The 24,145-nt window shown below is 51.6% G+C and overlaps 1 protein-coding gene across 1 annotated transcript in view; it reads right to left on the bottom strand.

Moving 5' to 3' along the window:
- Positions 1-202: 202 nt before the first annotated feature.
- KCNQ4 (potassium voltage-gated channel subfamily Q member 4) overlaps positions 203-24,145 on the bottom strand; it is a 74,943-nt gene continuing 51,000 nt past the window's right edge. Inside the window, exons 5-14 of the mRNA XM_051987780.1 lie at positions 23,881-24,006; positions 23,565-23,675; positions 23,166-23,261; positions 18,860-18,948; positions 16,399-16,560; positions 6,082-6,311; positions 4,815-4,914; positions 3,569-3,700; positions 2,831-2,972; positions 203-2,341 (exon numbers count right to left, since the gene is read on the bottom strand). Coding sequence (XP_051843740.1) covers positions 2,123-2,341; positions 2,831-2,972; positions 3,569-3,700; positions 4,815-4,914; positions 6,082-6,311; positions 16,399-16,560; positions 18,860-18,948; positions 23,166-23,261; positions 23,565-23,675; positions 23,881-24,006 — 1,407 coding nt within the window. The 3' untranslated portion in view covers positions 203-2,122. The remainder of the gene's footprint in view (positions 2,342-2,830; positions 2,973-3,568; positions 3,701-4,814; positions 4,915-6,081; positions 6,312-16,398; positions 16,561-18,859; positions 18,949-23,165; positions 23,262-23,564; positions 23,676-23,880; positions 24,007-24,145) is intronic.

The raw sequence follows: 24,145 nt of genomic DNA, 5'->3' as shown, positions 1-24,145 counted from the left end.
GACCTCAGTTTCCTCATCTGTGAAATGGGCTCTCTTCCAGCTCTAAGAAACTTTGAAGCGATGTCTCCCACCCCCATCCCGGCCTTCACTGTCGGGGTGAAATATCCCCCAGGGCTTTCCCTGCTACCCCTGGAAGCCTGAGCACAGGACCACCATCTCTGATCCCTCCCTCCCTCAACCAATTAACAGAACCAAGGCCAACCACCTTCTACTGAAAACTTTAATGAAACCAATAAGTTAATGAAGTTAACAAAGTGAGGTACTTGCATGTCCGAGAACTAGGTTGGTGGGGGAACCTCGATCGCGGTGGGGAATGGGGAGGGGGGACTAGTCTGGGCTTTCATTTGGTCAGAGGGTCTCAGCCTCAGTTCCATCTCTGGGTCAAAGGAGAATTCTTGGGGTCAGTGCAGAGAAGGGCACAGAAGGGCCGGAGGTGGGCAGGCTCCTGGTGCGAAGATAGCACCACATGCAGAGGGCATGCGGAGGTGGGAGGGAGAGTGCAGCAAGGGAGGGAAGCCATGTCCCCCCCAGCCCAAGCAGGGGTGCATGCAGGGCCCCTGGGTGTGAGATGCAAAGTCCTTCCCTGGCACAGGGCAGGCACCAGGCGCTGCCCTCCTTGGGGAGGGAGGGGGACCCTGTCTCCCTTCATCCCCTCACCCTTCTGTAGGGCACATCTGTGTGATGGGGGAGATCTATGAAGTTATGTTTCCAAGAAGGCTCTGGGGCCAGAGAATGGGCACATGCCAGGGAAGCGGTAGCAGCTGGAGGGCAGATCCTGGGGGAGCTTTCTTGCATTCAGAGTGGGAGTGTGTGCGGTGAGCCACTCTCTGGGTTGGGGCTTGAGGCTGCTCCCTCTGAGCTGCCCACCCTCTTGCCGGGGTCCTTGGGCCAAGCTGCCCCGCTTTGCTCTGGGGTTAGGGGCACAGAGGATACTAGCAGAAACAGTTTCTTAAGAAAATAATATCCTGGTCAGAAAGGAGACAGCTTGTCTTCAAACCTGCCAAATGGGGACCAGCTGTAAGGGTACTGCGGATCAGGTAGGTTCCATTCAGTTTGCGCCCTCCCCGCCCCCTTAGGGGCTCAAGGAGGTACTTCCCTGGGACAGCAAACAACCACATTTTCAAATTGTCCATCACTGGGGCTCCTGGAAGAAACCGTGGATGGGAAAGGAATCAATGTGTGTTTTTGTTTTTGTTTGGGGAGGGGCTGCTCTTCCCCTGACAACTGGGGAGCTGACTGCCCTTGAAGAGGGTCCTGGAAGAGAGGTGAAGGACTGGGGCTCAGCCCATAAGGCCCCCAACCATCCTTGTGCCCCAGTGGGGAAAAGAGGCCCTGGCCATGCTAGCAAGCACCCCAGGCCCCAGCCCGGTGGGGCTGGACAGAGCTCGGGGAGGCAGCCTGAGACCAGCTTGGGCTGGGAGTGTGGCCCCCAAGGGACCCTGTCCAGCCCCAAAAGTTGCATATTTAATGTGGATTGCATATATGGTGCCCACCCGCTGGGGTGGGATCACTGTGCTTTGAGGTGGGACCTGCAGAGGACCCGGGGGAGTGGGAAAGGGTGTCAGCATTCCTGACAGTGCTGGGGCCTTCCCCAGAACTTGCCCTCCGGGGAGGGGTGTGAGAGAGAATCAATCTTGCATAGCTGTTAGAGCGATCCTGGCTCTGGGACCTAGGCGTCTGGGGAGCCTGTGGTGCCACGTGGCTGTTGGGAGGGGAAGGGGGGAAGGGCTCGCCCCTCAGCTCCCCTGCGGGCACTAGAGTCACAGGCTTTGGGATGGCCCTCCATTGTCTCAAGGGCCCCCTTGGCAAAGCTGGCAGGGCCCATCTGCCTGGCTATGGGACCGGAGGTGGGCCCGGCATCTGGAGTTGGGGAACGAAGGTTGAGGGAGGTTGCCCAGCCTGGGGCACCTGGGGCCCACGAGATGCCTGCTGTGGGGGCCTCCCCCATCCTGGCAGCTCAGTAGTTCCGTGCTAGGAGAGTCTCAGGAAGGAAGGCCTGTTCAAGTAAGATCGGATGGTGGGAGGGTAGGCAGGCAGACAGGCAGGTGAGCCTGGGGCCATTGGGCCCGTGCCAGGCCGGGTGCCAGTCCAGGTGCCATCCCTGGGTCGTGGGGAGCCTCCCTCAGTCCATGTTGGCGCTGGCCGATCGAGAGATGCTGAGCGTCTGCGCGGACACAGAGATGTCCTCGGCGTCCGCGGGGCTGTGGTAGTCCGACGTGATGTCCGGGTCGAAGAGGGGCACCTGCACGGTGCCCAGGCTGGCAGATGACGCCGCTCCCGCCCGCAGGCACCGGGAGTAGAAACCCAGCAGCAAGTCCAGCTTGTGTTCGATGGACTGCACCTGCCAGGGGACAGACTCGCTGGGGCGGGGCGCAGAGACCCCCGCAGCTGACTGGGAGTGGGGCGGGGCCAGAGACGCACGGGGTTGGGTCTTCATTGGCTGGAATTCAGTTGGGGAGATTTAAGTGGGGGAGCAGTTCAGCCACCACAAAGCGGAATCTGGTTGGAGGCGGGGTTTAACTGAGGGCGAGGCTCGATGAGCTGGGATTTAGCGAGGGGAGGGGCGCCGAGCCGCGAGTGCCCGGGAGGGTTCGCGGAGGATTAGCTGTCCCGTGGCTTCGGGAAGGCGAGTTTAAGGCTCATCTAAGAGAACACTGAGTCCTGGGGCGACCGTTGACTTACCTGAGACGGCGTCACCAACCTGGACAGGTCTCTGGGCCGGAAAGTACCTCGCTTCGAGGGCCCGGACTTTTTCCTGCTCCCCCAGCCCGAGACTGGGCCCCCCACCGCCGGGAGGGGACCCAGTGACTGGCGCCCCCTCCCTTCTCACCTGCTTCTCCACCTTAACCACGCGGCCCAGCATGCTGATCTCGTCCCCGGCTTCTCCAGAATCCGAGGGAGCCTTTTCTACCTTCTCGCGGGACTTCCGGTCTCCACGATCCCCACTGCCCCGGCCCACGATCTGGTCCACACTGCAGAGGGAGAAGTCCGTTAATGGGTGAGAGGAGGATGGAGAAGAACGAGATGCATCGGGATTCCCTTCCTAGGGACCCCCGTCTCCCAGGTGCAAACAACCAGATCAGACCCAGCCCTAACCTGAGGGAACCCCCGGAGTGAAGCAGAAGGGACAGCCCCAACCTTGGAGCCCAGATGAGAGTCGTCAGAGTTGAGTGGATTTAGGTTGGGAATAATAATATATGACGGTTCTATGGCTCCTTAAAGTCTACAAAGCACTTTTCTGCTTTGAGCCGTACTACTATCCTGCGGAACTAGAGGCTATTATTATTTCTCTCCCATAGATAAGGAAGCGGAGGGCTAAAAACGTTAAATAAAAAAAAGTGAAATAATGAAAATGAAATAAAAGGCTAAATAAAAGGTCACATTAAAAGTAAGTGTATTGGATTCAGACCTGGCTGGCTCTAAGCTAAGCACTATGTCATGTCAAGAAGGCTTCTCTGCTGCTTCAGGTGGAATGGTGCAAGGGGAGTGGGGGGTGGGGAGAGGCTTCCAGAAGGCCAAGTAGAGGGGTCAAGTAGGAGGATTCCTTAAGAGGGTAAGTGGCACCCACCGGGTCTGCAGACTCTTGATCCTGCCCAGCATGTCGAGGTGGCCGGCTGAGTACTGTTCAATAACATCCTTCACATCATAGGGCCTGAGAGTTTCCTTGAACTTCCTCTTGGCTACAAGGAATTTCAGGATCCTGTAGGGATGGACAGGAGCAAGGCCTGAGTGTCAGGGCTCCCTCCGCCTCCGGGAACGCTGGACTCAGGGGTTCAAGTGAGCAGAGGAGCCACAAAGCAGGGTGCAGAAGCAATTTCTCCAAGCTCCCCTCCTAGTCCTAGCACTCAGGCTAGCCCTCAACACTTCTTGCCTGGACTTTAGTCCTTCCATTCCTCCCAGCTCAGGCCTTCTCCTCATCCTCCCAGACCTAACTCCCAGCTCATCTCCTCCTGGAAGACTTCTCTGATTACTCCTAATCCACAGTGACTCTATTCTATAGGATCATCACAGTTAGAGTTAGATAGGATCTTTGAGGTCTGAAATGATTCCCTCCTTTTATGGATGAGTAAACTGAGGCAAAGAGAAAGTACATTTTTAAAAGGCATATAGTAAGTAAATACAAAGACAGGATTTGAAACTAGATCTCCTGTCTCCAAATCCAGAATTCTTTTTATTTTCTAATAACTTTCTCCAAGTTTCTCCTCCTTCACTTCATTCCCCTTTCCCCATGGTGGCTTTGCACAAAGTCCCACATATAGAAGGAGTCAGCATATATAATGTTATCTAGGGGTCGGTATGACTTGTATATTAATTATGAGAGAAGGAGGAGGAGGAAAAGGAAGAGGAGGAGGAGGAGGAGGAGGAGGAAAAGGAAGAGGAGGAGGAGGAGGAGGAGGAAGAAAAAGAAGGAAGAAGAAAGAAGAAGAAGAAGGAAAAAGAAGAAGAAGAAGAAAAGACAAAAACATGGCTGTGGAGGGGGAAAGACAGAGAGAGAAGTAAGATGATTTGTGATTTGAGATAAAGATGAGACTGGGCTAACAGTGCAACCATGACAGAAAATTGGTTGCATCCCTAATTCATCATAAATTCACCACTCTTGGTTTCAAGAGTCAGATGGTAGCATCCCCTTCCACTGTCCAGAAGTTCCTGAATCACTGAGCCTAACTCCAAAGGCTGCTGTGAGCCCAAATGCAGCCTCACTCCCCAGCAGGTACCCCCAAGGCCAGCAAGCAGGCAGTACTGGAATACTGCTAGTATTGGAGCTAGCAGAGCCCAGACCTCTTAGAACAGGCATGCTGTAGGGTGACACTCACCGGACAGACCGGATCACCGTCTTGATGGCAGGTATGACATCGTCCACGGTGAGCTCACACTGGTAACCCTTCTCCTCCGTCACATCTTCAGAGGGGCCCTCTGTTGAGACATCAGTGACCTGTCAAGTCCTCCTCCCTTGGAGGCTTCCACAGCCTAATAGCAGGCTGTTCTCATCCAGGAACTGCCCAGGAGTTTCCCTATCCCTGCCACTCTGCCTCATTTTAGAGAGAAGGAAAAAGGGATTGGGTTAGGCATTCAGTGCCGCTGTTCTATGGCACCATCACAATTTAATGAAGCCATCAGAAAGAAAGGAGCTTCCCCCACCCCACTTCTTTGTAGATGTGGGTGTTTAGAGCTTGGAAATCTGCAGACCTTCTGTGGATGCGCTGGCTAGTTTCAATAGGCCCCCCTCTCTTGTTTATTATTATAAGAGATGATTATCTGAAAAAAGGAGGGAAGGATTTATTGAGGAAAGCAGGTAAGAAAAACAAAAATTATTAAACAAATTTAAAGAAGATTAATGCATTCACCCTTCACTCTTACGCTCTACTATGAGCATTCCTTCCTTGTTCTTTATGGAAAGTTTGAAACAGATAGCAGGAAACCTGATGGAGAGGAGACTGGTGCCATTTGTGAATCTGAGAGGTGATGCCGTCCCTCATTCCCAGCAAAGAATGAAGAACAAGTTCATTGCACCAGGACAGAACAGGCCAACAAGTGGATGCCCAGTTGTTTTACATTTTCTCTCACTTCAGTAAAGAGCCCTCAAGGCCACAAAATATCGTGAACTTCTAGAAGGAGGGACTTCACACACTCAGAACAAAAATACTTTCTATAGGCAAAATGGCTTTTTTTTAAAATAAGGCTTTTTTTTTTTTAAACCAACCAGTGTTATCTACCAAGCATGCAGATAATAGAGAATTGAGTAGATGAATCAAAAAATCACACCGTCCTAGCCTGTGTGACCCTGGGCAAGTCACTTAACCCCAATTGTCTCAGCCAAAAAAAGAAAAAAAAAAATCACAGACAATCTGAACTGGAATGCCCTTAGAGATAATCTCCTGCAACCCCTCCTTTTTCAGAAAAGGCAATCAAGCCACATAGCCAGATATTGCTAGAAGATCCCTCCCAATTCTTTCTTCTCTTGCTCTGAGGAGATTTGGGTTCCAGAAGTCACAGGCTGGAAGGCAAGTTAAATCATTGGTATTGAGACCTCTGAGCCAGTGAGATCTCCAGTGAGGGCACTGGCTGGCTATTTGAACTCACCCTCTGCCGATGCCCGGGTCTTGAGCCTCAGCGATGCCCGGAAACGGGTCCGGTCATTGAAGCTCCAGCTCTTCTGGACCTTTGTGGGGCTGGTGGGCTCTCCCACACTCACATTCTCACTCTCACTTCCCGGGGAGGTTCGGGATGGGGGGGCCAGGTGCTGCTTAGTTCTTCCACACTGGCGCTGAGCACTGTTCATTCGGATACGGTCCTTGATGCCCATCTTAGTGCTGGGACACAGGGATCAAGGAAGGAAGGAGGGAGGAAAAACAAAGATCAGAAAGAGAGAAAAGAACAGGTCACCTCCCTTGCCTGTCACAGAGGGGAATGTAGGGATTTGGTCAGGGCACAGAGGTAGCCTCTTAAGGCCAGGGTAGACAAAACTGATCCATGCTCTTAGGAAGGGTAGAAATAGGAATCTCAAGAGGACATTAGTGGGATGGTGGGAATGGGGGAGATTGGCAAGGAATTAAAGAACCTGGTGGTGGGACTTAGGAAGATTTAAGGTAGAAATGGGATATTGTAGACTACAGGTGGAGATGGTGGTGGAAAGACTAGAAGAGTTTGGAAACACGAATTAGGGAGACTGAAGGTGAGAATGAGGGCAACTACAGGTGTAACTGGAGGTGGGGAATATGAGGAACTAATTAGAAGTAAAAACTGGGGAGACTAAAAGTGAGATTTGAGGTAGGGACTGGGGAAAATGGGAATGAGAATTGGGGGGTTGAAATTGGGAATGAGGGAGATTAGAGGTGAGAACTGAGCGTTCTCAAGAATGAAGTTTTGTGGCAGAAATTTGGGGATTGTAGAAGGGGGAATTAAGGATATTGGGGAGGTGGACCTGGAAGAAACTAAATCAAGACTCCGTTTCACTTGATTACCCCACACACACCTTTGCCCAGACAGACAAGAGTGAAAAATGTGGAAAGAGACAGGTGGGCACAGTGGAGAGCGATTTGGTGGAGACCCAGGCAAGAAAGACAGAGAGGTAGATGTACACTCCAAAGACAGAATTAGGAGAAGGTCAGCAGGAATGTGCTCAGACCTCAAGACAACTAGGGGAGAACTAATCCCAGTCTGGTCCCACTTTGACCATCAGGAAGAATGACTAGAGATAGACCCGTGAACCAGGCTTCCATCCGCTATTGGAGAAGGGGATTGGGGGAAGTCTTTGACTATCTGGGAAATGGGAGAAAGGAGCATGAGTGTTTGGAGTTCTCTCCCTACTAAAAAAAAGAAAACCTATAGTGATTCCTCCTCAAAGTCTCTGGTATACATACAAATGTTTGTGTTCACCTGTGTGAGTATGTATGGTGCTTATGAGTATGTACATGCACATATACACACATACGGGTATGTATATACAGCCATCTTGGTACACCTGGGTATTCAGATAGCTGTTAATAGTATAGGTGAGTGTCTGTGTTTAAATTATGAGAGCGTGTGTTTTTTTTGTGTGTGATATATAGTTTGTGCTTCAGGATCTTCATTCTGTCTTTTATCAAACAGCTATCTCCACAAGAGAATGGAGATCAAAGATTGTGCATGGCCCCAGAGGGCATGTAAAAAGACAGATGTAAAAGACAGAAAGGAAGATTTAGGGGAAACTTCTTAACAGACAGAGGTGTCCCAAAGTAGCCCTCACTGCTTCCATCACCAGTGAGTCCCACCCCCATCACGGGAGGAACTCAAGTAAAGGATGGATGATCACTTGTCTAGACAGCCACTAAGGTCCCTTCCAGCTCAGAGATTCTGTGATTCTGACCCCGTGAAAAATTCTACAACATTCAGGCTATTCCCTCGACCTGGATGGGTGGAGACAAACCTTGCCAAGAGGAACTGGGAGACCAAGAGGAGAGCTGTCAGTCTCCCAGTCCCCCATCCTGGAGGAAGGCCTGGAGAATGGAGCACAGACACAAGCCACGGGGGAAGGTCGTACAAGGAGGGTGTTGAGAACATGCGTTCTAGATTCTCCTAATCTCATTTTAGACTGTAAGCTCTGGGAAGGCAGGAACCATTTCATTTGGTCCCTGCATCCCCAGCACTTAACAATGCCTGGCATATAGTAGGCACAAAATAAATGCTTGTTGACCAATTGACACATAGGTGTGGCTTATTCTTAAGATAGATTTTCCTTCTTTGCTTCATGAGGCATTACATTAAGCAAATAAGAATAAGATTAAATTCTAATATATATTTTAGTGGTTCAAAGGTGGGCATTGGAAGGGATCCATCTTGGTAAATTGGGGGCAACATTTTCTCTGAACACCCCTGAATAGAAGGGGTTTGGAGCTTTCCAAAAAAAGGTATTTGTCCTGAGTTGGGCAGAATCTATTTCCAGGAAACCAAGTGCACAAGGAAGAATGAGCACCTTCAAATTCTTCTGGCTCCAGAGATAAGCAGTATCCCCAGAGTGTTTGTTGTCAGGAAGAGGGAACAAAAATATTGGGACTGTCCTTGATGGGCTTTCTATGCCTCCCAAAGGAGTGAGAGGTTGTCAACCATCTTGTCTGGGACACCTGGAGTAGAACCCACTGCATAAATCCTATTTTCCGGGCATTGGTTATTCCATGGCTTGTTGGAATGAAAAAGTGAGTGTCCAAAAAACCAGCTGCTCTGGCCACCATCTGACTGTTTTTGTAGGCTTGGTCTTCATAAGCACACTCCAGCTCCCATCACAAGCTTGTTCCTCCTCCGCCCAGAGAGCAGCTTATGGTCTAGGATGCTAGAAGTCCGGCCAAAAAGCTAGAGCTGAAAGGGACTTTTGAGGTCATCTAGTACAATCTTTCCATTTTACAACTGAGGAAACTGAGGGTCAGGGGAGGGGATTTACCCAAGTTCACACAGACAGTGAGTGGTAGAGTATAGCACTGGACACTTCCTAGCCCAGCCCCAGAGATGCCCCTCCACACAAGGCCAGGGCGTCTTGCACCAAGTGTACTGTGAGAACTGGACTGAGGTCACGCCGAAGTCAAGGTCAGTCAGAGAATTAGAAGCAAAGAGCAGAACTTTGAGAAGTGGGCCTGAGAGGAGGACAGCTGAGGAGGCCCCTCTAGGATGCTCCTGGGTTTGTGGGAGGGCAGGGACAGGCACTGGTTTCAGGGGCAGGGGTCTGGGGAAGAAAGAGGTTCCCCCATCTTCTAAATCCCAGCCATAATTTGAGGGCCAGATGGGGTGTGAGAGGCAAAGACTGAAACCAGGGGCGCCTTCGAGAAGGCAGCCGGGATGAGCTGGGACATCCCTGGAGCCAGGAGCGGGTGGGGGTCCCTGGACCTGTGGTTCTTTTAGGAGGGACTCCAGAGGATAGGAAGGGGAGAGAGGCAGAGGGAAGGAGACGAATGGGGGGCATCTAACTCATCTCAACTAGCATGCTCAGCCAGGTTTCCCAAGGTACTTCAGAACATCCCTTGAGGCAGGGGTGGGGGAAAGTTTGGAAGCTAGTGCATGCCTCAAACTTTGCTCAGTTCTGTTCATTTTACAAGATTTCTCACATGCTGACAAGCAGCCCCCTCTCCTCCTGCCCAAGCACCTGTGCAATCCTTCTGTCTGTTAACCAGAAGACAGAGGGGACTCACTTCTTCTCTTGAGCTGGAGGACACAGAGGATGCTGGAGTTTAGCTTCTCCCAGAGCTGGGAGGTGAGGTTCTAAGATGAGATTAAGAGAGTCTAGAACCCAAGTTCTCAAAAATCTCAAAACTTAGAAACCCATCATGGGTCATGCTGATATTAGGAGAACCCGGATCTCAAAGTCCCAAAGTCTAGAACTCTTTAGGTAATGTTGAAAGAGATAGGAAGAATCCAGTACCCATTACAACAGAGTCCAAGAACCTAGAACTTTGTGAATCATGCTGAAATGAAGATAATTTAGAAACAGGGATCTCAAAATTCCAGAACCTAGGGTCCCATAATTCATGCTGAGACCAGTACCTAGAAACCCAGGATCTTCAGTCCCAGAACCTTGCTTGACATGCTTCATGGGTTGCTATTTCTGATTGATCCGAAGGTGCCTGCCTTGCCCACCATCCTTGGAGAAGTGCAGGGTATGGAACAAAGGCCTAATTCAGGGGGACTCCACCCTCAAAGCATTCAGTGTAGGTGCCTCTGACTTTTCCAGAAAACATTCAGTTTATATATTTAAAATAGAGGAAAAAGAGAAATTCCCTGAGGGAAAATGAGTAGTCCACCTAAATAACTTAGGGCTAAACCCTAAATTCTTCCTGTGTAACCTTGTTATTGGAAAGCCTCAATATCCCAGTTTGGAACAATTTCAAAAGTTATTTCCAGCTCTGAGTCCTTGCCTCATTTCCTCTTAGATTTTAGCTCCAAAAAGCATCATGGGAAAGATGGACCTCCTTCAGCTAGAGAATGTTCTTGTTCCCTGGGGTTTGTTTCACTGGGATTACTGTAAAGGGCACTAGAGTCTCAACAAATGGTGGGGGAGAGATTGGGAGAGCAACAGTAGCAGAAAGGAGTATTTGCTCAAGAGAGGTCATTCTCCTGGCACACTGAAAGTTTTTGCCTTTCTGGCACATGATAATGTTGGGAGATGGGGCAGTAGCCTCTCTAGACTGGTCCAAAATGAAGACTTGGCCCATTAGGATCAAGGAAAATAAAGCAAGGGAGAGGTTCCCTTTCCTTTGTATCATTCCAGGTGATCTAGAGTGAAGTCTCTGAAGAAGACATCCCACTCTGAGCTGCACGAAGCACTCTCTCCCCAGTCACTGAAACCGCCCCATTTACAATGGGGCAGTGGGCAAAGGGTGGGAACAAACCCGGGAATCCTAGGCTCCTAGACCGAGAACAACTGAGCCCGAAGGACCCTTAGAGATCAGCCCCTTCAAACCTCATTTTGCAGACAGTGAGTCCCAGAATGGGGAGGGACCTGCTCAAAGTCACCCAGTAGGTCTGGAGCAGAACTGGCCTTGAACCCAGCCCTCTGGGCTTCCCATTCAGGGCTTTTCCCCATTGAATATCATCAAAGTGTAAGACTTGGAAGTGGTGCCCTTGGAGACTATCTTCCAGATGAGGAGATGGGCTGAGATATAAAGTAACTTGTTCAGAGTTACAATGACTCAGTTGTAGTCCCGTCTTGGATCTAGGTCTAATGCTGTGCTTCCCACTAGGTCATAATACCTGGAGAGACCCTACAGGGCTGGCAGAAGGCTTGGGGTGGGGTCCCTGAGCACTCCTGTTCCTAAAGCTATGGAATATCCAGATGGGCGTCCCAATGCAGGGCAGAACCGCGCCCCTGCCCCTGCTCCAAGAGCAGCAACACAGGCTATTCCTCTGGTGCCATCAGGCATGCCGGGCCAGGGAAGGGGGGCAGGCAGCATGCACCCCATGCCCTGTTCAGGGGCTCCCCGGCTCCCATGCTCCCGTCTGGGCAGGAGGCCGGGGACAGGAGGCAGGCCAGGCGCCGGTACCTCGGTCTCCAGCTGGCGTGGATCCGAAAGAAACTCCGTTTATTACTAAACATTTGGCTGGAAAGTTGAGAATGAGACACGAGTAGAGGTTAGTGGGGCGGGAAAGCAAGGGTTATGTATAGGCACGGCCCCAGCCTGGGGTTGGTGCTCCCTGAAAGAGGAGCCTGAGCGTCCGGAGCATAAGTGTCCGCCGCTCTGGCCAGAGAAGGAACGGACCCAGGGGCTGCCGGGTGCAGGGAAGATGCACATCTGCAACCTCACCAGGCAGAGTGAGCCCAGCTCCTGGCAGATCAGCCCGTGGGAAGCAGGAAGATGTTCCAGGCTCTCCTCTCCTGGGCCAAACCCCGTGATCCATGCTGAAGAAGCCAGAAACTCTTCTTTGCAAGGGCCCTGGTTTCCACTCCCCCGGGGGGTATGTGGAAGGCGGGCACCCTGCGAGCAGGTACTTTTGGTCCCATGTCCCACATCTAGCCTGGACCCTGGCACACAATGCATGCTGATGTATTGACTAAATGTCAGGACCTCAGAGCCAGGTCCCAAGGTCAGCTTCTGTTCCTATGGTAAGGGAGTAGTTGGATGAGTCTTTCTCCCTGAACTCTCACACCAGTGACCATCAAATAATAATAATCGTCACCATTTACATAGCACCTACTATGTGCCAGGCGTGTGCCAAGGGCTTTCCAATGCCCATGAGAGCTGGGCTGCCCTGGATTGTTCTCACCTGGCCCCCTTACTGCGCCGTGCCTCCTTCTCAACTCTGGGAGGGTGGACAGACACACATGGAGACAGACATACAAATGGGCATAGGGTCTTATGGGAACGACATCCAAAGCCACCTCTGAGGTCTTTGAGCTTGAGGTGGACACTGGGGCTTAATTACCCTTTCTGCCAGTGGGGGGTTGTTTCTAAGTGACTTTGGACTCCAGCTTGGGGCCAAGCTCCCTTGGGATGGCCAAGAGGACGCGGGTGCCTCCATGCCTTTCTCCATGGCACTCCATCTGGGCAATGCTACCTACATGGTCCCCGGCTCCCCAGGCAGAGCTGGCTCTGATGTGGCCATTCTTAAGCTGTGGGAAAGACACAGTTGGGGAGACAGGAATTGAGGGAGAGGCGCCTGTGGTCTCCTCTGCTGGGAGGTCCTAGGAACCATTTCTTGAATCTCCCATTGACCCTAGCAACCCTTCCTGTTTGCTATTCTGCTTCGCTTGAACAGTTCCCATCCCTGCATCCCCTTCAAAGGTTTCTGGCTATGTCCAGCTCAGCCTGAGAACAACCTTTGACTCTGAAGCAGATGAGTGAGAAGCTCCCTGATAGTTCCCCGGGGGCCCGGGCTTTAGAGCCTTTCTTTTTTTTGGGGGGGGGGCTTGAGGTTGAGGTCTAATTCTCAGGCAAACGGGGCTAGGGAGAGAGGAGGGAGGTGGGATTCTGCTGGGCGTGTGTCAGCCCCAATGTGCCCACATGGCAGTGAGGGGACAGATGGGCAGAAACTAGACCAGAGTTGACATGGCTTCTTTCCCACTGCAGCTACTGTTCCCAACCTCCATGCCCCATGGCCCAGTTCTCTCTGAGCAGAAGTTGGAGTATGGCCAAGAGGTGGGGGATACCCCACAATTCTCCCCCAGATGCCCTAAATTTGCTGATCCTGGCCCTTCCATCTCCTCATCTTGGGGCTGTCATGGGACCCAAACCCCGGGTTCCCCCCATATTCTGTCCCAATAACCACATCCTAGGTCTGCCTGAATCCCCTGCCTCTTGATTCCTTCAAATCCCTGATCTTAGGCCCCTTCCCCACTCCTCATCCATGGTGCCCGTACTCTTATTTTAGTGTCACCCATATGCCATCCCGGGTTCCCCTAAGTCCCCCTCACCCCCATCAAAGGGAGCTTCTTAGGTAAGAAGAGGGAAGGGTTAAGTACTCCTGGTGATTCCCGGGGGACTAGCTGAGTTCCCGGTGCCCTACATAGGAGCAGAAAACCAAGCCTGGAATAATCCATTTTATCCACTCAATAGGGGTGATTCCCACCATTCCCTCCTTCGCCCCCACTGGTGCCTACCCGGGCAAGGAACAGCAGAAGTACCCCTTGCCTCGCTCTCCCTGTCTCCAGCCCCCAACGTGTCCCACCCCTCACGATTCTGCTATTCCTTCTGGGAGGCAAAGGCCCAGGGAGGTTAGGCAGTTTTTTCAAGACACACAGCTGATGGAAAAAGACTACAGGGAGTACTACCCTCTGTCCCCTATCAGGTTTACAAACAAGAAACTCTGGGCCTCTGGGAGGCAGATCCTGATAGACATTTGCAAGGAGGTTTGAGGGAATGAGAATGAGTGTTAAGAGGAAACAATCAAATGGAGACAAAATGGGGATGGAGGAAAGAGTGAAAGTAATGGAAGAGATTATATTTGATTTCATGGAGGCTGTGACTAGGAGGAATAGAAGAAAGGTTCCCTTCCCCCCAAGCCTTCCTCCCATCTGCCTGGAAATCAACCATTAATTCTCTTTAGCTCAAGTTTTGCTTCTTTGAAGATGCACACACAAAAAGGGTCCAAGGGAAGATGACCATTCCTCTGGCTCAGGGCTCCAAAGATATACTGAGGGATGGGGAAGGAAGGAGGGATCACTCCTCCTCCCACCCCCGCCAGAAACCTCTGGCTCAGAAGGAAAACTGGGGAGATGGTACCCCTGGAGCCAAAGGCAGGAGGGGAGACAGGGAGCAGTGTAAGCTCCAAGTCGAGCTTTCCGTGGGATTACACACAAAAGCAGAAGAGTCGCAGTTCTGAGTCGCAGAGTCCGCTCTCAGGGAGGCAAAGGCCGGTCCACATCCATACAAACTCATACTCACCCTCAAGGAGACATCTTAGGGGGTCAAGGTCACAAGTGCTCTATGGGGAGAGGCTGGGGGGTGACAGGAGTGGGGAAGAGGGCCACTGTCCCAAGCCTCCACATATCTCCCATCAAAGATTAGGAATCTAAGCTTTGGGAGCGAGTCGGAGAGCCACAGTTCCAGGAGAACTTAGCAAATCAGGAGTTCAATTCTCCCATTTAACAGAAAGCTGTGGCTCAGAGGGGTCAGTGGGTCAGAGACAGAACAAGGGCCAAATAAAACTAAGCCTCCTGACCCCCAGCCGCGGCTCTATCTACTGCACTGTCTGCCCTTCGTTTTTCAGAAGACACTGAAATTCAGAGAGGAAAAAGGACGGTAGGGCCCTGCATCTAGAGCTGGGAGGGACCTCAGAAGTCATTTAGTCCAACCTCTTCATTTTACAGAAGAAGCAACTGAGGAAGGGGAGTTAAATTGCTTGTCCAGGGTCACACAGTTAAAAAACCACCACCGAGGGGCAGTAGGTGGTGCAGTGGCTAGAGCACCAGTCTTGAAATCAGGAGGATCCGAGTTCAAATCTGACCTCAGACACTTAACACTTCCTGGCTGTGTGACCCTGGGCAAGTCACTTAACCCCAATTGTCTCAGCAAAAACAAAAACAAAACAAAACAAACAAACAAAAACCCACCACCACAGGTGGGATTTGCACCAGGTCCTCTGCTCTAGCATCCAGTGCTCTTTCTCCTGTACCATTTTTCTTTTCTTTTTTGAGGTAATTTTGGCAAAGTGACTTGCACAGGGTCCCACCGCTAGCTCGTGTCTGAGGCCAGATTTGAACTCAGATTCTCCTGACTTCACTTACCAACTAGCTGCCCCCTCCTGTACCACTTTTCAAAACTCAAACCTCATTCTCCAGATCACTAGTGCGGGGTTCATTTCCCCCCACAGCACCCTGGGTAGAGCCGTGTCCCCCTTCCTCCCCACACACGCCCCAGAGGGTCGGGGCTTGCGGGCGTCACAAGCAACGCCGTCCCCCCTTCTGCCAACTGAAGATTACCTGAGCCGTAAGCACTTGTGGCCAGCGGCCTCCTCCTCTCTCCAACTTCCCAGGAGGAATGGGAGGGGGAGATTCCGGGGGGAAGGAGGGAGGGAAGGGGTTGGAGGTGGAGAGAAAGAGAGACACAGATGACAATGGCATGAGTGGTGAGGTGGGTGGTGGAAAAGTTACGGGGAATGAGGAGACAATGGAGGGGTTTTCTCCAGGAGGTGCCCAAGTGAACCCAGGAGCCCTTCTCGGTCAGTAAGCACCCCCACCCGGGACAAGTCCTGGTGGCCAGAGGGGTCTTGGGGACCCCTAATCATACAGCTGCCTGTATAGAGGGGAAATGGCCAGAGAAGGGGAGATGCCATTGCCAGGAAGTAGGGCTGGATCCCCGGGCTCCCCATCACTGGAGGAAACCCCACGTTCCACACAGAACAAAGTGAGGCTAGTGGATGATTTGCCTAAGACCCAGTTATTGTGTAGCTGACCAGGATTCAGAGCCAGAGACCTTTCCTCATCCTGACTCCAGCCACCCCGGGTACCCAGTGCTTTACAAACCTCCTAACATTGTGTAAATGTCCATAACTATCATTATTTCAGCGAGACCTGCTGCTGGAGTTGGGCCAGAGGAAGAGCCTCCCAATATGCAAACGGGCTCGAGCTGGGGCCGGGAGTCCCCTGACTCCAACTCTCGCGCTTGTGCCAGGGCATCCTGGGCAGAGCCCCCGCCCCCTCCCACTCCAATCCTGGGCCCCCGGCTCCTCCTGCACCAAGACTGGATCCTGTTTCCAGGATGTTCTCCTTTATCGCCGGGCACACTGCCGGAGGTGCCAGGACCTGAACCCTGTGCCACCCCCTCCGATGCCCATCCGCCTTACCTGGCAGGGAGGCTGGCACATGCCTGTTGGAGAAGGCACTAGGGGAGCATGGCCAGAGAGGACCTATGCCCAGCAAGGAGAGAGCAAGCCAGAGTGAGAGAGGACGAGGAGGAGAGGAGGAAGAGGAGGGAGCCGGCCCTGTCGCGGGGCCCCTACCTTTCGCCAGGGCAATAGGAGGCGCTGCCCGGCCGGTGGCAGGTGGCGAAAGTCTGATATCGGGTGGGCGCTCCAGTGGGTGCGGGCGGCCTCCGCACCTCCACGGGCCACAGGCCCCCGTTACGGGCCCGCCGCACGTGCTCAAATAATATTACCAGTTCTCTGTGGGGCAGGTGGGATGCAGATACAAAATGGGAGCAGTTACTGGAGTGGGGAGGAGGGGGAGGCAAGTTCCGGCCATCTCTCTCTGCAGGGGCAGGGGCCAAGAAGGTCATTTCCCCCTCCTCCCCTGGGTGTGCCCTGAGCACCAGCAGGGTCTCTGGGAGGCCCGTTTGCCCACTCTCCTGACAAGCTCCAGGAGCCTGAGCCCCACAGGAAACTAGAGCAAAGGAGTTCTCAGGCCCTGCCCACCCCTGAAGTCCTCTCTGTCCAGGGAAGCCCTCGCTCTTATACTTGTACCCCCAGCACCCAGCGTACTTCCTGACACGTAGCAGGCTCCTAATAAATGCTGGGTAATAAGTGAATTAAGATTATATCTGAGGGCAATCCCTGAAGGAATTGAGGGGTGATCACTGCAGGGGTTAAGAAGTGTTCCCTCCAGGAATTACGGGATGATTCCTCCAGAATTAGGGAGTTTCCCCTAGAAACTAAAGGATTATCATTATCCAGAAGCTAAAGGGGTTCATTAGCTCCTCAGATAGGAGGAGTCACCTGTTCAGGTAGGAGCTAAAGGGTTATTCTGTCCCTGCTGAGCCACTGCCCTGCCCATCCCACCCCCTACCCCAACCCACCTCCAGGCAAGCTAAGGGATCAGCTATCAGGAGGAACTCAGGACTCATGTAAAGTGACTTGATCAAGGTCACACCGTGACAAGGTCACACAAATTAAGGTCATAGTTTTTTCTTACTACCCCACCCTGTAGTGACCAGTGACCCCAGACTCCCCCATATGCTGATTTCCCTTAAAGCACCAGCCCCTCCAAGGGGAAGTGTCCCTCATTGGCCCCAAAAGACCCCTTCAGGGGCAGGCTGTGGATAAAAGGGGTCTCCTGGCCAGCCTCTCAAGAGGGAGGGGAGGAACATTGCAGCAGACACGGAGACAGCCCCCTCCAGTCTTTCTTCTCTCCTCTTATCTTTTCTCTTGCTTCCTTTCAGAGTGGCCCCACCAGGGAGGCTTCAGGGAAGCAGGGAAGGGAGGGGGGAAACCAGGTGTGGAGGAGGCGGGACTCAGCAGCTGGTCTTCCACCAAGGAGCTGAGGAGCTAAGTAGGCGGAAAAGCGGTGAGCAGGATGGAGGGGGAGAAGGGGGGGATCGCTGAGCTCAGCATCCTCCCCCTAATAGCTCTGCACCCGTGGGACTGAGTGATGCCCCGGGGGCACAGGCTCCATCCCGGGGCCCCAGGGACCGGGCAGCTCCCCCAACCCTGGGGCACTTCCTGCACCTTGACTGTGCTATTAATAGCCACCCCCTCCAAACCCTCCTCCCGAGTGGACACAGGTTAACCCCTCAGCAGCTGGAGGCACCCCTTCCCCCCAATGCTGCCCACCAAATGTAAGCGTGGACTGGTGGCAGGGAACAGAGCAACCTCTGAACCCGTCTCAGCTGGGGCACAGAATTGGGCGAGCTGGCAGAGAACCCCATCCTTTGCCCCAAACATCTATTTACATGCAAGTTTCCTGCTCTCCAGTCTCCTGGAACAAGCTGAAGCTAGCGCATGCCCCCCCCCCCCCCGTTACTCCCCTCATGACTGGGATAAAGAGATCCTCCAGCACTGGTCCACTGTCCCTTTCACTTGCCATGGAAGGTGACAGCTGCTTGGCTTAAGGGACAGATACAGACTTGCTGGCCCCCCAGAGCTGGACATAAAGCATTTCTGCCTCTGCCCACATGGGCAACACTCAGGCAGAGGGCTCTGGATCCACCTAGCCCAGTGCCAGTGGTCTCTCCTTCCCCTAAGGTGTGCCCCTGACCCAGAAGACATCCAGGTATGGTCAAGGAGACACCTGGGACTGGGGGAATCTAGATTCCCAGAAGACCCTGCTGAATAATGCTCATATTAATCATTTTAACAACAATAATAAATTTCTCTTCTAAGATTTATAAAGGTATAAGGTTTATAAAACCTGAACTGTCCTTGTAACAAAACTGTGAAGTGAGAGTATAAAGACTATTAGTTTCATCTTAGGGATGAGGAAACTGAGGCTCATATCTCATGATCAACCACTTGATAGCCTGACCCATCAGCCAATGTGTGTTTTTCCCCACTCCCTAGAAGATCTAGTTACTGACTGCTCCTATCCCACCCCCATTCTCAGATCTCTGGTCCCTGCCCCAATCACCTCCTCCATCCCAGACTAAGACCCAAGCATCCTTAAGGCAGCCGGTGCTCAGAATCTGGTAGATTCTATCTCCCACCAACCCAACCTCCTCCTCCCCCCAGGGTGGGCCCCAGAGGCGCCTACCTGAAGGATGGGAGGATGCTGTCGTAGTAGTACCAGGTGGCTGTCAGGTAGGCTCGGCTTGTGTCAGTGGAGTAGAGGCGCCATGCAGCCTAATGGGAACAAGGCATTCATCACACCTTACCCATCCCTCAATTCAGGGGACAGAGGTTCAAGCACTGGACCTGGAGTCAGGAGATGTAGACTTGAGTCCCAGCTCCAGTACCTAGCCAGGGGTCCTCAAACATTTAAAATAGGGGACCAGTTCACTGTCCCTCAGACTGTTGGAGGGCCGGACTATAGTAAAAACAAAAACTTTGTTTTGTGGGCCTTTAAATAAAGAAACTTCATAGCCCTGGGTAAGGGGATAAATGTCCTCAGCTGCTGCATCTGGCCCGGGGCCATAGTTTGAGGACCCCTGAGCCCTAGACAAAGAAACTTAGGGGAAATAATTTCCTTTTTCTGGACCTCAGCTTCCTCCTCTGTAAAATCATAGGGCTTGAATAAAGGAAGCAAAACAATGTAGTGGAAAAAATGTTCAGTCTGGACCTTAGTTCAGATCCTGACTCTTATCATTTACTTCCTGGGCAACCCTGAAAAATTCACTTAATCTTTCTGGGACTGAAGATTCTTGTTCTGAAAAAGGCGGGGGATGGACTGAATGACCTCCAAAACCTCTTTCAACTCCAAATCTACTATCTTCTAATCTAAATTTTTGCTCTAAATCCATCCAAACCTAGCCAGAGCATCACACTCTTCTTGCAGTGATCACGAATCACGAATTACCACCAGAGGGTGCTAGACCAAAGGTCCCAAATTGAAAGGAGATCCAGAACTAGCTGGGGAAAAATGGAAGCAGTCAGCATCCCTTCCTGGGGAGAGGGTTAGAGATGGCATGAGGTTGGGGGGCCGGAGGAACTGGGGAAGGGGAGGTTGGGGAGGTCCGAGGAGAAGGAAGATGAGATTTAGGAGTCACGTAGTCCAGTGCCTTTGTTTCACGGAGAAGCCAGTATAGCCCCCACATGCAGCATGTTCCAGAGCATACAAGGGGTAGGCAGCAAAGCCAGGTTTCTGGGCCAGACCCCCAGGGGAGCCCCCGTGGATGCAACGTGCTTTGTGGAATACACAGACACACAGACACGTCTGCTACCATTATTATTTCCACTACACCATGCTGGGGCTTACATTAAAGGGAGAATCTGTGAAAATGGTGGAGGAAACCAAAGTGGAGGAATGAGAAAGGAGGGACACTGGAGGATGGCGGACAGGGGACTGGGCACCCCAGAAGCCTCCCTTCACAGCTGCTCTCCCTTGTCCTTGAGAGCTCACCCACCTCGTCTGAGCCTGCCTCCCAGGATGGGTTTATTTCTATGGCGGGCAGAGGCCTTTGGAAGCCACTCATTAATTATGGGGGAACCACAATGCCAGCTGTCTCAGCCAGAGCTTAGACCAGCAGCCTGAATCAATGTCCCCACAGGGATGGGGACAGGGATGAGGAGGCCATTGTGTGCAGGAGGAAGGGGGGAGACTCTGAGGAAGGGAGATAAGAGGTGCTAAATGGAGGGGGGGTGGTCAGCCAAAGGCCTTGCCAAGGATGTCCGGGCCATTTGCTCTGGGGTGAAGGATGGTGGTAACAGGGAATCAGGTGGAGGAGGCAGTCACCCCAGTGGCTCCTTCTGGGCATGGAGCCCAAGCTGGCAGAGGAGGGGGCTCAGAGAGGAGAGAAGGACCGCCCCAAAGCTGAGCTTAGGGTGGCCCGGCATCCAACTCCATGGAATTCAGAGCCAAAAAGGGACCTCAGAGATCATATAATCCAGTCTCCTTGTTATACAGATGGGGAATTTGAGGTCCTGAGAGGGGAAAGAACTTTGCAAGGACACCCAAATTAGCAAGTGCAAGAATCGATTCAAATCCAAGATCTCTAACTGCAAATCTAGGTAGCTTTTTACTCCATCACATAGCTCTCCTCCTACTGCATTCCCATAAACACAGTATCCCTCCCCAGCAGCTGTCTCTACCAGTGCCTCGCCTAGAGACAGGGGGTTGGCTGACATGGTGTTCCAGTTTTCCTCTCTTCCCCCAGGCCCTGGTCTTCAGGAGGCCCTTGGACTGAAACACGGCTCTTGTTCTTTTTCTCCTCTCGTTTTTTAATTCCTTATTACAAGGGATGGCTTGATTGGGAGGAGCGGGAGGAGAGATATATTTGGAAATGAAGATGAAATAAAAACAAAAGATAGCAATAAAAAATGTTTAATACAGTTCCTCTCTACTTATCCTCAGTTTGTGCCCCTGGGCCTGGAGCTTCTCAAACAGGTCACTTGGAATGGGCACCAGATGGGCACTGAATAGGTGGTACCAAATGCACCAGAAAGCCAGCACTGCTCCCTACCCACTACCTCCATCACTAGTCCTCAGTCCTTTGACTGCAGCATTCAGTGCTGGTGATCACCTTCCTTCCCAAACGTTCTCCTGCCTGGATTTTTGTGCTGTCTCCTGGTTCTCCTCCTACCTATCTGACATCCCCTTCTCAGCTTCTTCTGCATTTCCCACTTCCTCCATGTGGACATACACCACACTTTCTCCATATTCCTCCTCTCAGCAATCTCATCCACTTCCATGAATACTCTTAGCATCTCCACACAGACCAGTCCCAAATTTGCATTTCCAACATGCGTCCTTCATCATCGCCTCCCGCATGTCGCTCCCTAGAGGTCCCACAGGCATCTCAAGCTCACCATATCTATAGCAGAACTCATTAACTTCCTGCTAAAGTCACCCTGTCTCTCTCAGCTCTCCGATATCTGTCCAAGGCACCATCATTTTCCTGTCAAGGTTCACAGTCCAGGAGCCACCTCTGAGTATCTACCCCATTACTGCCCCACTCCATCTGTTCAGCTTCTTCACCATTTCCTGCACTCATCTCCTTTCTCCCCCCACCTTAGTTGGAGACTTCATTGCCTTTGTTGCAATAGCAACCTAATTTATCTCCCTGATGCCAGACTCTCTCCACTCCAATTCATTAAAATTAATATTCCTCAAACTCATTTTTGACTGGTTTTTTCCCCTTTACTCAAGAAGCTTTGATGGCTCCCTTTTGCCTCTAAAATAAAATATAAAACTTCCTTGTTTGGCATTTAAAGCACTTCACAATCTGTCTCTCATCCATCTTTATAGGCTAATTAAAGTTATACGCTCCGTTTCCATCAAATTGTTCTAATTACTGTTCTCTGAACATGACATTTTACTTCATAGGATTATAGATTTAGAGTTGAAAGGGCCCTTTGAGGCCATCAAGTCTAATCCCTTCATTGTATTGATGAAGATACAGAGGTCCAGAGAGGTAAAATAATTTGGATAACAACACACAATTAGTAGGTGTCCAAGACTGAATTTGAACTCAGGCTTTCCTGACTCCAAGTCTAGAACTCAATCAACTGACCCCACTGGCATGCTACCTCTATGACCACATGGGCTGTACCCCAAGTCTGACCCACTCTTGGAATGCTCTCCCTCTTCCCCTTCTCTTACCACAAACTCTGGCTCCCTTCAATTGCCACCTTCTAGAGGAGACTATTCCTAAGTCCCCCAGGTGTCATTGTTTCTCTTCCTAGATCAGGCTATATTTAGTCAATATATTTTGGATTTATCTCTGGGTCTATGCTACATCCCCTTAAGAAACACAAATTCTTTGAAAGCAAGGACTTTTTTCTTCTTTCTCTCCCTCCTTCTTTCCCTTCCTTTTCCTTCCTTTCTTCTTTTCCTTCTTCCTTCTTTCCTTCCTTCCTTTCTTTCTTTTTCTTTCTTTCTTTCTTCCTTTCTTGCCTTCCCCTTCCTTCCTTTTTCTTTTCTTCCTTCCCTTTTCCTTTCCTTCCTTTCTTTCCTTTCCTTCCTTTCTTTCCTTTCCTTCCTTTCTTCTTCTTCTTCTTTCTTCCTTTCTTGCCTTCCCCTTCCTTCCTTTTTCTTTTCTTCCTTCCCTTTTCCTTTCCTTCCTTTCTTTCCTTTCCTTCCTCCCTCCTTCCTTTTTCCTTCCTTCCTTCCCTTCTTTGTTTCCTCCCTTCCCTTCCTCCCTCCTCCCTTTTTCTCTCCTTCCATCCTTTCTTTCTCTCCTTCCTTCTCCTTCTTCCCTTTCCTTCCTATTTCTTTGTCTTTATTTTTCATTCTTCTTTCCTTCTTCTGTCCTTCCTATTTCTTTCTTCTTTCTCTCTTCCTCCTTTTTTTTCTTCCTTTCCCTCCTCCTTTTCTCTTCCTTTCCTTCTTTCTTTCCTTATTTTTTAATATCCTCAACACCTGAGTGTCTGCTGTTTATCAGGTGTTTAATCAATGAACTTACCTGGATGAGGTTGGCTGCTGGCATCCTGCGCTTCTCAAAGTGCTTCTGGCGATGCTGTTCCTGAACCTTTAGAGCAAAGCCGGAGCCCAAGATGCCCTGTTAGGGGTGAGAGCAGCATGTCAGGGTCAAGGTGGGCAGGTGAGGTCAGGCCAGGTCACTCTGATTCCTAGTAGCCTTGAAAAGTCTTCAGAAACCAAGGCTCCAGCTATTTTCATTCCAAAGGAGGCGACCTTCTTGGGTTGTCCCAGGAATCAGAGGAAGGACATTTGTGTCTAGTTTCCATGCACTGACACCTAGTACCACCCAGTACAGGACATCTTGAGATTGGCCCTGTTCTCCTGGCTGCTTCCCTCTTCCTTCCCACCCTACTCGGAGCTGGCGATGCTCAGAGACACTCACAGCAGGCAGGGCGAAGAAGGAGATACCCAGTAAGGCAAAGCCGGCTGCCAGGACCCGGCCTAACCACGTATGAGGGGTCTTGTCCCCATAGCCGATGGTAGTCAGTGTGATCTGTGGGGAGAGAGGGCAGGAGGGCTCAGGGGCTGGATCACTTGGGATCAGTTTGGGCATCTATCTCTTCAGGATCACTTGAGGGAATGGCCACATGGGACATATGGTCACTTGGAGGCGTAGGGGATCTATTCGGTTAAGGTCATGGAGGCCCCGGGGCGCAGGGAGCTAGAAGGGCCAGGGCTGGGGTGGGAATAGGACATACCGTGCCCCACCATAGTGAATCAGCATAGGAGGAGAAGTCAGAGTTGGCATCCTTCTCCGCCAGATAGACAAGGAAGGAGGCGAAGATGAGGACCAGGAAACCAATGTACCAGGCAGTGATCAGCTCCTGGCGTAGAAGGATCGGGATGGTTAGTTTACAGAGAAGACTGCTCCAGAAGGCGGGGAGAGGGTCCTGGCCAGGGAGGTCCCCATCCCTCTTCCCCCCCGTAACCGCTCCCCTGGGGCCAGGTAGTACTCCCACTGAA

The sequence above is a fragment of the Antechinus flavipes genome, chromosome 3, assembly GCF_016432865.1.
Source record: "Antechinus flavipes isolate AdamAnt ecotype Samford, QLD, Australia chromosome 3, AdamAnt_v2, whole genome shotgun sequence".
NCBI classification, from domain to species: Eukaryota; Metazoa; Chordata; class Mammalia; order Dasyuromorphia; family Dasyuridae; genus Antechinus; species Antechinus flavipes.
This window is presented reverse-complemented; position numbering and strand designations above follow the sequence as displayed.